The 17,055-nt window shown below is 29.9% G+C and overlaps 2 protein-coding genes across 2 annotated transcripts in view; one reads left to right on the top strand and one right to left on the bottom strand.

Moving 5' to 3' along the window:
• LOC145939701 (uncharacterized) overlaps positions 1 to 17,055 on the top strand; it is a 251,871-nt gene that overhangs the window by 187,300 nt on the left and 47,516 nt on the right. The window lies entirely within an intron of this gene.
• The window catches only part of LOC145939696 (protein abrupt), a 118,772-nt gene continuing 108,373 nt past the window's right edge, over positions 6,657 to 17,055 (bottom strand). Inside the window, exon 10 of the mRNA XM_083044212.1 lies at positions 6,657 to 6,712. Within this exon, the coding sequence (XP_082900338.1) occupies positions 6,672 to 6,712 (41 nt within the window). The 3' untranslated portion in view covers positions 6,657 to 6,671. The remainder of the gene's footprint in view (positions 6,713 to 17,055) is intronic.

The raw sequence follows: 17,055 nt of genomic DNA, 5'->3' as shown, positions 1-17,055 counted from the left end.
TTTTTAATTGGACTTTTTGGTCATACCAATTATATAGATATTATTATTGAACCAATTTCTTCAAAAAATTATTGTTATTCTGTCATATGACTATGGAGCTATTTTTTTAAATAAATAATTCAAATTTAAACCTTCATTGATCCATGTTTAACATTCCCTACATCTCGGAGCTCGTTATAACTGCGTATAAACTAAGTAATAGGTGCGAATCATGTTCGGTGATATCAGAATGAAGCCTCGATGTCCAAAATTATAATCGCAGATCGCACGTTCAGCCTTCTGAATACCGTTTATTTTAAAACGAACAAGCATGATATGACTCATACTTTTAACACATGTATATATAAATGTTATACAGATTAATCGTGTATTTTAAAAATATGCGAATAAGCAAAATAATTATTCTTGCAACAGCTTTTCGTGCCCTCTTGCAATTTTCAAAAGACATTTGCAGATGATATTTAAAAATGACGTAATCTTTGATTCGATTTCGAAGCAGCAGTTTCTGCTCTTACTCGTTTATAGAAACTTTGCAAGTGCAAAGTCTAAGGTTTTTTTTTCTCTATCGATTTCCGAACGCAGAAATTCCGTCCATGCATAAGTCATGGCATAGGAATGGACTCTTTGAAGTTTCTTTCGGTTCACGCTGACGCTGCCGTTCGTCGGTCGAAATAGAGATGACTACGTAACTAGCCTGTCTCACGCATAAATAAAATTGTCTATGCTAAATACGCGCTTCGCGTTGGCGAATGCGCCCGCATGCGTGTTCAGAAAACATAGTCGGATTATACATATATACGCAACACGGACATGTCGTAAAGTTTCAATATCAGTGACGCTTCGTAAAATATTATTTAATTATTTATTTATTTAATTATTAATTTTCTTTGAGATAAACAACGTGAAGAGATCTTGAAAATTTAGCTTTTTGCCTGTTGTAAGAGAAAATTTATATTCAATTTTCTATGTAATATTATAAATATTTTTTTATCGGTAAAAAACCTCCACATTTAATTGATCGGATTAAATATTTGCATCTGAAAATGCTGTGGAATTTACTTCAAACTAGCTTAATTAAAACCTAACTTAATTGAATGTATTAGAAATAATTACAAATACATATAAAAAAGCTAAATAAATGAGCTAAATAAATTTGAGTTAATTATCACATTTGTGAACTAGATAGAAATAGATTGAGAGAACTTTTCTTGACAAAACAATTCACTTCGTTCGCGTATCTCAATTAATATGCACGCAATTTGCGTGCCCAATATGGAAAAGCTAGAAAAGAAACAGTTACTTGTAATGCAATATAATTTAACATACTAGACACGTGCAGCTATATGCAGATCTAGATTCGATATTATCTTTTATCTTGTTCCGCAAAGAACAATTTTTAATTAATAAGTATGTATAAGATCCTGGATTAATTCACACGCGATAAAAATATCTTTAAAAAATTATTAATTTATTTATAAATTAATAATTAATTAAATTTAAATTAATAATTAATTAATTTATAAATTATTATTATTATTAAATACTAAAATAGTAAGAGTTTAATGATGCTCATATTTTAATCCAAAAATAAAGTAATTAATCTTAAAAGCTTCAAAATGACCGCACTTACCTTTCTTCTTTCCCCAAGCTATTTATTTCTTCCGAATGGCTCAGGTCACGAACCGCTGGTGGAGCAATCGCAAGAATTGGCACCGACCGGTGTGACTCACCGTTTTTTCACGTGTCATCGGCGATCTATTTCTGCCACCCGGTATATTAATCCGGACACGGCAGAACGGCGGGTGCTCCGTTGCGCACAAACAATAACGATAATGACTTAACAGGCCCATCTGCTGTCCAGGTAGAGGAACAGAGGGCCGAGGGTAGAAGTGGGCCTGATGGAAGTCACTGTCGACGGCTTCTAAATGATGATAATGGAAATCAATCTATCCCCTGGGACGTGCGTGCATGCGTGCGAGCATCACGCGTTCACGCATGAGCGATTCCTATCGTGCGTGTTAAATTTAGTAGCCAATGCTTTTAATTACATGTGGTAATTTTCCTAAGATCTTATATGACAGGACGTAAAAGTTAATTGAACAGAAATAGAGGAAGAGTGTTGGAGAAACGTACAGATAATAGGCTGACGCTGCTATAATTGACGCCTGTTATAATTAAAAGATTTTTATTAAAAAACTGAAACAATTATTTTAAGATTATATTTCCAAGCAAAGATTCTAATCGAGATTCTAATCAAAATGGATAACAAAATTTTCTTTATGTTATTAATCTCCAAATATATATTTATATATCTATTTATATATTTATATATATAAATAGTATATGATTTTTTGATCTATGCAAATAGAATTACTTTCCAAAATTCTCAAAATTTCTTTAATTTAAAGTAGCTAAATTTTTTTCCCCTAAATGTTTCTTAATATAAAATCTTCTGTTAGAGAAACATACATATAATAGGTTGACGCTGCTATAATTGACGCCTATTACAATTAAAAACTTTTTATAAAAAAAGCTGAAACAATTATTTTATAGGCTTACTATTTCCATTTCTTTCGCGATATTAATGCAAAGATTCTAATCGAGTCAAAATAGATAAAAAAATTTTCTTTATATTTATTAATCTCCAAATATATATATATATATATATGTATATGTAGTATGCGATTTTTTAAATACAATTTATGCAAATAGAATTACTTTCCAAAATTTCCAAAATATATTCAAAATTTCTTTAATTTAAAATAGCTAAAATTTTTCAATAAATTTAATATAATCTTTTAATGTTTCTATAATAAATAATTTTTGTTTTAATTGTAAACGTCGACCTTGCAAAATACTTGCGCGCATAATTCTCGCGATTGGTAGCAACGATTGCATTCATTCGCGTTCGATCGCGATTTCTCCTACTCGCTTTCCTATTTCGTTTTCACCGCACTACATCCTATGCATCATCGATGTGCGTAGCACATCGGAGCACGCCCGACGAGTCGGCTATGACACGCACGACCTGCGCCTTTCAAAGAGAGAGAAAAAGAGAGAGAGAGAGTGTGCGGCTTTTTTCCGGTGCTCTCACGCCGCCGGCGGACAAAAGACGACGACCGGAAGTTTCGCGCGGAACGGGATGCGGACGTTTTTAACAGAAGGCTCGCGGAAAAATTGGCCTGCGTTGTACGCAATAATGCGTACACACGCGTGCTGGTACAATACGCCGGTAATTGGTGATCGCGAGGGGGTTGGCTGATGGATCTTCCATAGGAACGGATCTGTGTCGGCGAAATGCCACTTTTATTCCCTTCTAATGAACAATCCAAGTCGGCTTTCAGCGGGCACGATTTACGATTCCGCGAAAGTTTGTTCGCGTGGGACGAGAAGTAAATGCTGCATGTCTTGCTATTATCGTCGCTTCCTGTTGAGATCTGGGTAATCGAAAGGACAAGGGGCTGAAGAAGAGATTTATCACAGTACCGGGAAAGTTAAAGTTATTTTCCGCGCCGATAAATTATTATTTTTCCATGTATCTCACATATTAATGCTTAACTCTTCATGAAAATAAAACGAAGATAAATGCTCGTATGTCATGTCGATTGAAATAAAATGTAATAAAGTTTGATAAATATATTATAAATATATTATAAATATATTATAAATAAATATATTATAAATGATTTAATAAATTATATAAATATATCATATAATAACAACTATTTGCTGGAAGCATATTATTAAAATAAATATGGAAAAAACAAAATAAAGTGAAAGATATATACTAGTTTTGATGCTATGAATCACTGAAGTGCGAGCCTCGCCCAGTATAAGGGAAGAAAGGGCGGCAACTCCCGCCTAATTTCGTAAACTTCCGATTACGACTCATTTTAATTGCCGTTATTTCCGAGAAAGCGCCGCGTTTTTCGTTCAGAAAGATACTCTCGCGGTGAGCATATCAGGATACCTTTGTTCAATGCGGAAACGTGTCGTCACACCGGTAATTACGTGGATGCCGGTCAACCATGAAAGCCGACCTATTTTTTTCTTTTTTAGCTCGTTTCGCGATCGAGGAAGAAATTCCGCGTGCGAGCACGTTTTCATCGAGAATGAACGTTCCATCAGTCAAAAAGTTCCTGGAATTTGCATTTAATACGCTCACATTTAATAAGATCACAAATATAACGTAAATTTGATATATACATAAGTTTGTTCTACATATAAAAAAATTTATAAACTTCGATACAAATTGTATAGAAATTTTTTGAGATTTTTGTAGAACATTTTTATTTGAATACTCCTATGTTGTCCCCAATTTTCAATATATTTTAGAGCTTCATTTGCAGTACTTCATGTTCCCCTTAATCAATCACGTTTGATCGGAGACTCCACGGATTTTGCGAGGGGAGACTTACGGCAATAAATACCGATCTGTCAAAAATCTTCCCATACGCGGTTAATAGACACTTTTTCGCACAATACAGGCAGTTTGTAAAGGTGCATCAACGAGCCTCGACCAAGTAAATACAGTGCACGTGTGTACACACATGTTCGTTAATGGCCACGTATTGACGATACGCCGCCAGTTTAAAGTAAACCCGATGGATACGAATAATGAGCTATTGTATCGATCCGAAAATGCATGTTTCTCCTCTTGTTCGCGCCTTCCTCCTCTCTCGGCAGTCAATACAACATAATGTCATTATTTATATTTCAAAATATAATGACATCGATTGTATCGATTCCAGCAAATCACATGTGCCTTCTTACAGTCGCAGAAAGTTGCCTATCAAATACCTAATTATAACATTAATTTGTTTAGATTAATTTGATACATGTGTATAATTTGCACAATAAAATCAAAATTTATATTAATTATTTTAATTCATATCGATCACATTTTTTCTTACTTACATTAATTTTCACTCCAAATGCTCCACTGCAAATTTAATTTTAAACACTTTACATGATTTCATACCTTATATATATTTTCTTCAAATCTTCATCATTTGTTTAATGCTCAACTTAAGGCTCAAAAGGTACCATAGTTCTGCTTACATTCATTAGCAAGCATCCTAAAGTGGAAGCATGTATTTTCCACGCTTTCTTTGAATATCGTCGCTAAAGAGCACCGCGTGTTTTGCTTTATGCACGCATCACAGAAGAGGCACTGTTGTGTGCCCGAACAAGCAACAGCTTCGTAACGGCTCTTCATTATACGCGATGGATCAACGACGAAGTCGTGCGTGAAAATAATCACAAATCGGTCAGGTAGAAAATTCAGCGCGCTCGCATTTCTTATTGAAATAAATCCGCGGTGCCAATTCTCCCTCCGCGATAAAATTATTACGATGAATTTTTATAGCGACAAAAACGTCACTGACAGGACTCAAAATTCAGTTGCATATGTAATATGATAAACGAATCTCTGTAATATTATTTTATATTATAATAAACTATGTTTGTTGAAAAATAGAATTTGCAGTTGACATGTAAATTGCATATGTCTTATATGTCTTATACATATAATAGAAGAGGAAGAGAGATAATAGAATTAGAAAATATTAAGAACAAGTATTACATAATAATCAAAAATATTTTAGAGATATTAAAAAAAATAATAGATAATAATTAATTAATAAAAAAATAATATATGATAAATACACACAATAATACAGCACAAACAATCAATTTTTTTTTCTCTTTTTAATGAATTCACGATTTACGAACTATTGTAGAGAAATCTCATTGTATATTATTGTGTGTGTATATATCTGATATAGGTAGTTATTAACTCACATGTCACGAATATAACTCGCTTTCCCAAGGCAAAGGGTTAAGTGGGCTACAATTTGCATAGCACGTGATATACTATGCCTAGAGAGAAAAGACACGTTTTCCTCTATCAACAATAAGTCGAAGGTTGTAAAGTGCATAAAGATTACTCATATTTCTCCTGATAATTTTTATCATATATGAGTGTACTATACGATTTTTGTTTTTCTTTCTCTTATCTTTTATGGTGGTTATTTTTAATGCATACATTGAGAGAATTTTCTTTTAGAATTTACCCTGAAAATCATGGTTATCGTGGGACGATATGATATAGAAAGAATTCTATGAGAATTTCTCTGATTAATATTTATCACATTAAAAATAATAACATCTATCACAATAAAATATAAAACATGTTTGATTAATTTTACTAAACTGCATAGTATGTTTATACATAATTTATATAATCTCTTGCTTAGCGTAATTGTTAACAGAATTTCCACGTTAAATTAGAATTTTTTTTTTTACTTTATTATTTTCAGATTATTTTATTTGAAATCTGAAAATCATTTGAACGTCAAGATTATAAAAATTAGAAGAACATTAATCATAATAATATAGTGATAAAGAAATGTGTTATACTTTTCTCTTTGTATTAGCAGTTAGTAAGTTACCTTATAGAAGTCATGTAGAAATACATCAGCAAATGGTGTTGAAGAAATCATTGAAATATTGCCATAAAATGATGAAATCCTACAACAAAAGAAAATAATATTACATATTAGAATAAAATTTATTTATATGACTTACCTCTCATACAATATAAATTATTTGAGAGAAATAAAAGTGATGTTGGATAGCATCAAGGAACCTATTTCGCCTTCGGTTGCTATTTAATCGATACACCATCTCTGCCGGTCAATTACTGACATATCTGTAAAGAAACTATAAATTAATTATTTTAAGAAATTATATATATTCATATATATCAATATATATTACATTTATATAAATAAACCAAACTCTAAATTAAAATAAATAATAACTCATCTATAACTCAGTTATAAATTAAAATATCTGCAAATGTTTAAATATCTGCTTAATTAATCCATTATTCCACTATTAATTTACTAGTACTAAAATTGCATTGTAATAGGACAATAACAATCTGTAGTTATATTCTATGATTTTTATTAATTATCATGTTCTCTCTTTTCTACAATATAATTCGTATATATACAAAGATCTATTTAAAACACTACTATCAATATAATGTACTTCATCAAAATAACAACAGCAAACGGAGAATAAAATTTGACTCCACAAAATGCGGATACGCAATGGGATAAAAACATAAATTTTTAGAAAGCACACGTTCAATGAAAAGACAGCAGGAATCTCAAAATTAATTCATTTGCATCATTATGCATAATTCTTTGTTAAAAATTAATTTTTTTTTCACTACTTATACTTATTCGTCTACGTCATACACATGTATACATGTTACGATTTAACATAATGTATACTATCTCCGTTTACAATGTGATATAGTAATCTAAATTTATTGTATACTCATCGGCGCTTAACGTCTAAATATATATAATTATACATTTTTCTTTACTTATTAATTTCTGTGTATATATACGTAGTGCCCTTTATTAATGTATGCAAGGGGGCAAAATAGGAACTGTGATCGCCTGATGTACCATGTTCGTCCGTTCTTTTTTTTTTTTTTTAACATCCAATTATACCTGAACGCCCCGTACTATTATTTTTATTCTTTCACTGTGAATTCTTGTAACTATAATTTTAGGACTATCAAATCCTTCAATTATTTCTACCATTGAGAGATATAAGAATTTAAATCACACAACATTTTGTAGTGAACTACTACATCTTTGTAGAAAATTGTAAAGAAATGTAAAAAAAATGCTACAAAGTAATACGTGTCATGTTAATTGTAAACTGTAAACGGTAGGAAAAGTTAATATATATAATTGCCACTTAATACCGGTGACATAAGAAACCTTATTAATACTTTTCGGTTGATATACATATTTAAATATATTTAGAAGACGTGATCTTGAAAATATGAATGAAGATGTTACTTAATAGGCAGTCAATGTCTTCGATGAAACATAAAAAGATAATAATCCTTTCAATATTTAATATAAAAATTAGATATGGAATTTTTCATGTAATAATATCTATCGCACAAACGGAGCTTTCATCGGCGAGTAAAACACTTGGACGAATACGTGGTGCAATTTGCGTACAAACAGGCCGCAAGAAGGCACCGAGCAACGCAATACACGAGCTCCCTAACTCTTGGACAACGATTTTGCGAATGGCGACGTGCAAAAGAAAGACATATTTTACAGAATTTTATCGATCGCGATGGCATTTATTTCGGAGAGCAAGAAAAAACTATAATTAACTCTCTCCAAAAAAAAAAAAAAAAAAAAACACGCAGACTTTTGCGTCAAAAAAAAAATTGCTGTCATTTGTACGAGGCTTTGTCCGTTGTGGCAATTCAGGATGATTCGTTGCCACAAGGAAATGCTTGCTCGCGCTGTACGTAAAATGCGCGACGTCGAATCGATGGAAACGTCGCGCGCATCCGTATTAAAGCTGAGCTTTTCTCTCGCGGCGTCGAGAGGCTCGAATCTTCGAAATGTCGTTCTTGCCATGGCAAGAAATTCACATCAGACGTTACAGTCGCTTGTCAATCATTCGTACACGATTTTCATTAACTAAAGAATCTGAGAAAAATAGAAAAAAAGTATATAATTATTAATATTAAAAATATAGAATTATTATTCACAATAATTCTCTTGTGACTGTTACATAATAATCTTTTATTAGGCAAATTCGAAATATATTTATCTCGAACATTGATGAATATTTCGTTAATATCTACTTTAATCGGTTTATTAATTTACATATTTTTTGAAATACATTGTTAGGAATTAATTAAAAAAGAAATAATGGCTTTCTCTTATGTATATCTTAATTTTGCACGCGCCAATTCCATCTTCCACTTACGTTGGTTAATCCGCGACTAACTCAACATATGTTGGACGTAATTAACAATAATGTTACAAGAGATATCTACTTATAGATACAAGATATATAGTCTATATATCTTTTTTTTTCCTTTAAATGTGAAGGTATCTTATGGTATACACTAGTTTGACGCTTATATGTAGAGAGAAAGTGCCGAGCAATTCGCTCTTGGATCGTTTTTTCCCTCGTGGCGATAAATTTCTAATGGTGATGAAAACATGTTGGCGCTTTTCGTTCACATCGCGACTACTTTCGCGAAAGCGCTTTAAATTTAATCGTATCTCTGAAAATTAGCAGCCTCCACTATTGGAGATCTATTTTTTTCTACTTTTTCAGAAAAATTCCTTTAATTGTTAGATATCAAATCTCGACATGCACACATTCATGGGGATCCCATGATTAAAACGCATATTTCGAGTACAAATACGTATTATATTTTTCTGTTGTTATGCATGTATATAACTCTATGTTAATTTTTTTTTGTACTTTGGTCGAGACTTGCATATGAGATTTTGGTAAATCCCTGATTGAAGTAGATACGAAGAATTGCGAATCACAATGTATGCGCAGCACAGATTAAAAGAATCATTGTAAACACAAATTATTTTTTTATATATATACCTATAAGTATAAAATACAATTAATTTTTATAAAAAAAAAAAAAAAAATAATAATAATAATAAATAAATTATATTTACCAATCATTGACAACCTCTTTCTTTCTTTCATTCTCTGTAAATATAAATTTTAAATAAATTAAAACTTTTAAATAAATTAACATTTAATAATCATATATATAAATTAATTAAAAAAAAAAAAAAAATAAATAAAATTACCTTTGCATATTGTATGTGTATACTTTCGTAAAATAAATTCCTATAAGAAAGAGTTTTATCTTTTATAAGATTTTTATGTGAATCTGGAAAAACGAAAACACCTGCATATTATCATATACAGGATGCACACACAAACTGAGAAGGAAACCAAATAAAGACTGAAAACACAAGTAGGCATTGCTCACTTTCTTTCATCTATTCTTATTCATTCCTAACATATTTATTTAAAATAAGTAACATAAAGTGGCAAGTTAATTCAGCATAATGCCTTACATACTACATAAGATTTGATCGAGCTGCGCAGAACTTAACTAATAATATAACATAGTAGTATAAAGAAAACAATGGCGAAAAAATGAGACATTTCACACATCAAAGGTATTTATCAAAAGAAATAAGTACAGTTTCTCCGAAGAAACATTTGACTTAAATAGAATATATGATATTTACAGATAGAAATTATGGAGAATAAGAACGCGGAATAGAATTCCGGAGAAAATGAGAAATATACGATACGAGAAATAAACTGGCACGTTTGAGTACAGTAAACCTAACGATTACGTCTGTCTTTGTGAGCAAAAACGCCGCAGAAAATCGATATCGACAACATGCTAGAAGAAAGAATAAAAAAAAAAAAAAAAAAATTGAAAAAAAGAACCGATTTTCCGAACAAATAATAACGTTCCCGACATTTTTCCTCGACGAGACAAACGCACTTTCTTACATATTCTATATAAAAATTGCTAAAAATAAAAAAATGGAACAAACGCAAGTTTAACAATAATAATTATGAGAATAATTAATCCTAAGAAGAATAATTAATCCTAAAAATCGATAATGAAAAGAAAACGTAAACGTAACAAATAAAATAAGATAAAGTAAACTAATATATAATTCTTAATTAATTAAAAACCTTAATGTACGACAATAATTCGCCAATACTTACTTATATAATTAAAAAAAAATGTTGGATTTCTTTGCGGTAATTTTTCCTTATTTTTTCAATCCATTTCTGGTTCTCCTTTAATATTTATTCTATATTTTAACTCTCTTTCTCTCTCTCTCTCTCTCTCTCTCTCTCTCTCTCTCTCTCTTTCTTTTACTTTATTTTTTTCTTTCATTCGTTTATCTTTCTTCTCTTTCTGTTTATTCATTTTGCGAATTTATTATATAAACCATCGATAATGATAGAACGAATTCGGTCACTTGCACTAATGGTTGTTAAATATATAATTTCTTGGTTGATCCTGCCAGTAAAATCATTAAGCCTTGCATGTCTCAGTGCATATTTCAGTGCATGTCGAATTAAGATGACCGAATTCGTTAATAATACCAAATAATTAAGTAATAATTTTCCGAACCATGATAAGATTTATAATCATAGTAAATAATAACAAATAATAGAAATATGATGATACGTATAGGATTCCACTATGAATTTTACGCTTGAATGTAATTCGTTTAGTTTCGACAATAGTAATCAGACGAAACCAAAACAGAATGGAACCCCTTTGAAAAATATATAAAAATATAAGATCGTATAAAAATTAATATGATCCTGTGAGATAGATATTTATGCCGTTGTGATTAGGCGAACGATTTCGTGCGATATTATATCGAACGTTTTGCAATGATTAATTTAGGCCTTAATACACAGATAGTGGATAGCAATTTGACTAATATAACGATCGAATTTTTCCCTTGCAAATGTTTTCCTTCGTCTCATATTGCTTATATTATCCTCATATTATTGTTTAAATGGGTTTAAATGGGTTTAAATGTTCACAAAATATGTGAAAATATGAAATACGTGTAAAAACATAAATTATAGATGTACTGTGTAAAATAGATCTGTTGTATTATCTAATCACAGTATTAGTACTAATTTCACTTCATTTTCCTCAGAACTTCTTCAGCCAATGATTAGTAACTAACTGATACGAGTCAGGTATATATTGTGCAACGTGTGTTTAAACAAATAATTAATTTGTATAATTTTTCGGTTCTAAATAAATTTTCCTCTTTGAAGATAAAAAACATTTCTCTTATTTCCGATATTGGAACGTAAGATAGCTTTGTAGTGTTATCGCGTATCTAAGATAGGAACAAAGCATGCAAATAAAAATGATATAGCCATCGATTTGTATCGATATGGATAATATAGCTGTTGTACAAAGTTTCATATCGTTTTCTCGATGCTTGTGCATTCAAATGTATAATTTTTGTTTGTAATGTTCAAATATTTATGAAAATAAATATATAAAAGCGACAGAAGAATCGGTATTAAAAACTACAAAGCCTCCTTTTTATTTCAATTCGGATGAGAAAATGCTTTATCTAAATTACTCGAAATAATCCTTTTCCGAATCAAGAGACGCGAATCAAGAGAGCGTTTCGCTAAGTAAATATATCTTTCGTGATCTTATTTTTCTTTTTACAGAAACGCTACCGTGTTTATGTATTAAAAATGTATTATAAATTTATTATACATATAAACACACACACATACACACACACACACACAATACATACATACATATAATTTTACATATTATACATATATAACTTTTTATTTATTTTATTCTATTTTTTAAATATTCAATTTGTTTTTCTTGCATTTTTTCTTTCTGTCTTCCTTCTCTTACCCCTCTCTCCTCTCTCTTTCTCTTTCTTCTCTCTTTTTTTTATTCTTTTTCTATTTTCCAAAGAATATGTATATTAGTGTATACAGATATTTATATCAAGTTCAGTATACTTAAAAATCAAAATATTTAAAAATCCAAATCGAATTCAATAATAATCAAATTTCATTTTCTAAAATTAATACTAATAAGAAATTTTCTAGAAATAATACTAATAAGAAATAATATTTTATGTATTATACTTGCTGAAATAATCAAATCTAGAAAAGTATTCGAATTTTAGATTAAATATCTGCTTTGCGTAGGCATAGACAGACACCGGTACTACATTGACTATTCGCATCATTAGCGGAATTGGTATTATGAACATTCGATAATGATGACGTTTGTGACATCGTTTGTGTCGTTGGCGCCGTTTCAGGCTTCTCGAAATAGTACTTATAAGTCGAATCTTTTACAAGTATTATATCGAATTCTAAGATAAAATAAACCTATTTTTATAATATTTGCTACACATTCACACACAAGCGCACGCACACTCCTACTCATTCACCTATCCTCACTTTTTTCTAAAAGTACTCGTAAACGATTTTGTACATACTTGATCAAGGTTTAAATGATGATAATTTCATTGCACGAAAATAATAAGGTGAAATTCTTTATATCTATATAATATATATTATATCTATATAATATATATTATATCTATATAATATATATTATATAGATACAAAGAATTTCGCCTAATTATTTTCGTACAACAAAATTATCTCATCATTTCGTCCTATGTCTGACTTAATCTATACTTAATTCCTTGAATGCGTAATGAGTATAATTTACAGTGTATCTTATATATACATATTGTATATATTATATAGATATAAAGAATTTCGCCTAATTATTTTCGAGCAACGAAATTATCTCATCATTTCGTCGTATGTCTGACTTAATCTAGACTTAACTCCTTGAATGCGTAATGAGTATAATTTACAGTGTATCTTATACATACATATTGTATATATTATATATATATATATATATATATATATATATAAAGAATTTTACCTAATTATTTTCGTGCATGAAATTATCTCATCATTTCATCCTATGTCTGACTTAATCTAGACTTAACTCCTTGAATGCGTAATGAGTATAATTTACAGTGTATCTTATACTTTTATATATATATAATATATATGTAAAATATATATATAAAATATATATATATATATAAAAGTATAAGATACACTGGAAATTATGCTCATTACGCATTCAAGGAGTTAAGTCTAGATTAAGTCAGACATACGACGAAATGATGAGATAATTTCGTTGCACGAAAATAATTAGGCGAAATTCTTTATATCTATATAATATACATATACAATATGTATGTATAAGAGACATTGTAAATTATACTCATTACGCATTCAAGGAGTTAAGTCTAGATTAAGTCAGACATAGGACGAAATGATGAGATAATTTCGTTGCATGAAAATAATTAGACGAGGAATTCTTTATATCTATATAATATATATATATATATATACACTGGCGGATCCTGGGGGGGGGGGGGGGTTACCCCCTGCAAATTAAAAGAAACAGTTTTGCTGAATTTGTTTAAAAAATATAAATAAAGAAAAACAAACATTAAAGAGCTATCGACGTCGTTGATCCTGGAATAAAAGCTACTCATAAAACCAAAAATATTAAATAAAATAATTTTGCAAAACCCCCATTATCGACGTCAGGATCCGCTAGTGTTATAGATACGTACATACATACATACTTTTTCTTTCTTTTTTTCTTTCCACTTATATCTTTTATATATTTGATATTTACTTAAATTATATTATATATATTTGGTTCAAAGAAAGGACCGAAACGTTCAAAATAATTAGAGAAAAATTTAAAAACAAGTTTGTTGCACACACCTAATATCTGCACTTAGCTCTTAACCCTTTCTGATTTTGCCACATCTGATTTTATAATTATATTACATTTTATATATTTATATTGCAGAGTGTCAGTACTCGTTGGACACAGTTTGGCTGAAAAAGTTTGAGATTAGTGAACCTTTGTCTACAACATGAGACGAAGTAAGAATGCAAATACTGATGCCAATCATCTCAATAATGTTTTTCATAATGTTCTTGACGTTTTGTCAAATTGCATCATTGCACAATAAAAAAAAGACGAGTATTCCATTTTTCTTTGGGGTTCTGTTTCGTTATGGCTTCGCCTAATTAAGCAATTCTTGTGATTTAGATCGCGATATTTATTTCGTTTTGCAAAAGAATGTCGAATTTATCAAATGAAATATTAATTACCCTGGAACTTCTTAATAGCATGTTTGCACTGTAAATGCAACATCAAGATTGTTCCCGTTTTACTTCCAAATCGTAAAATTCACGATCGTCCACACATTATTTTCCATTATACTCCACTAAGAGATACGCATTATTGAGCGTTTTTTCCACTCACGTGCATTTAACACATATAATAGGAATTTTGCACACCATTTCGAGGTTTGCTATTACGAGGTTCCAGTTGTAATTTCATGTTTCGCGTTAAGTAGAGTTGGCCAAAATTATTAAAATATAATCATTGCAATTCATCTTTGTTCTTTCTCCCGTATTTGTTCTACCGGCAAAATTCTAACGATGCCGAGTACGTCGAGATTGCATAATCATCTTGTCTTTGCGATATATATAAGATTAATTCTTATATTCGCGACACATAATTTACAACATAAGTTAGTTATTTTAGAGTTCCTAAATATTCTTACCACTTAAACGAGTGTAAGCATATATACGTCGATCTTGTCATTTACATAATGCATCTCCGTGTGTGCAATTATGTCAGCCACAAAACATCACTTATTATAAATGTACTCATATTTGTTAATTTTTTAATATATATATATATATATATATATATATATATATAATCTAATAAAGTATATGTAATCCGTATATAATCCATTTGTGGATTGTCACCCGATCGAATAATGTATATTTACGTATACGCAAATTTCATATACATATGAGTTATTCTAATCAAAATTCATACATTTGCACTCTCTCTTTTTCGCCTCTCGCTCTCCCCATCTCGCATTTCATCATGCACATTCACGCGATTATCTCTTTGTTCTACATGAATTCAGCGGTAAAAATCACTAACCGGTGTCACGAGCTATATGAAAAATCACTGTAAGTACAATGTATTGCATTTTGGAATTTCACCACTGTCGATCACAGAACAGTCGAGCATTTGGCAGTGTATCATGCATCCCGGAGTAAGATGTATATTTGAATGTACGTATAAATATACACAGCTGCACAAAGTGGTAAGCCATCTCTTAAAGATATCTCAGATAAATATTTACTATCATGTATATATCAAACAGCATTATAATAGTAATTATAAATGTTCATTCTTAAAGAAATGAGAGACTTATTAACCTCGCGAAAGTTGTATACATAAGTCTAGCTTGAACTGGAAATATCTGGCTTATTATTTATCTAATAATAAATTAAAATTTTAAACAGTCAATTTTAAAGTAACTGCTTATTTAAGTAATGTTGTCATGATTTTACATCAACTAATACGAGAATAATAGACAATATGTAGCAGACAGCACTTGTATTTCATTCGGTAAAAAGTTTGAAAAAAACAATTTTATATATTTCGCAGCCAACGATTTAATATGTATTCAAAGAAAAAATTAAACCAGAAATAAATTTCAAAATAGACTTACGTATCAAAAATGATGTTCCGAAGAATGAGATGTCTTCAAGCAAAGATGTTCCGCTGAAGATTTGATGATTTACCACGTCTTGTCCAACAGCATACAGACATTCATTTCACATTCCCACAATAAATTTATTATGGACTTGAGGTAGAGTTTGTTTTCATTTCTTCTTTCACAAAACCTAATCGAGGCTGCATGTCAAATGAAAAATTTCTTCAATTCGAAAAGGTTTCCAGTAATTCTATTTTTTACTAATTTGTTTTTAATTAAAATTCTATGTATAGATCCTATTATATAGACACCTGATAGTATCTGATACAGTCGAAAAGTTAAGCAAGCGGAAATTCGATTTTAATAAAATATGAATAAATTTACGCTATAAAGAGAACTGCTATTCGTCGTATATATTAAGCGTAAATTAAAAAATTAAAACCTCACGTTTTTGATTGGAATTGATAACAGTTACATAATAAATAATCGCTTCGTAAAACAATCATTCCAAGAATGTGAATTACTTTGATCATTCACGCGTGTTGCTCATAATGCTGAAAATATTTGTTTAATTCTAGGAAGCTATCATAAAATATAATTGCCAATTAATATTGATACGATTTTACGTATAATATAATGCCGAAGAATTATGCAGTCAGTGTACAGAAACAAATAAATTATAATATAGCACCTTGATCATTAACTGGCAGAAATTGCAATAATAAAAGATGAAATGACTGCGACAATAAATGCATATAAAGTATAAAGAGATCATTTGCTTGATAGTAAGGTTTATATAATTTGTGATAATTATGAATATATATAACAAAGCACAAATAGTAAATAAAAAAAAAAAAAAAAAATAAGAAAAGAAAATTATAATACATTTAAATTATATCAGGTATATATAATAAGATGCATTTTCATTTAAGAAAATATCTATTATATCTAGTGAATTCTCACACAATTTTGCAGTAGAAACCTCCTCAAA

This window comes from Prenolepis imparis, unplaced genomic scaffold (assembly GCF_030444845.1).
Source record: "Prenolepis imparis isolate NDT839.2.m4 unplaced genomic scaffold, iyPreImpa1.0 SCAF_8, whole genome shotgun sequence".
NCBI classification, from domain to species: Eukaryota; Metazoa; Arthropoda; class Insecta; order Hymenoptera; family Formicidae; genus Prenolepis; species Prenolepis imparis.
The sequence above is the reverse complement of the archived record's forward strand: the minus strand, read 5'-3'. Positions and strand labels throughout refer to the sequence as shown.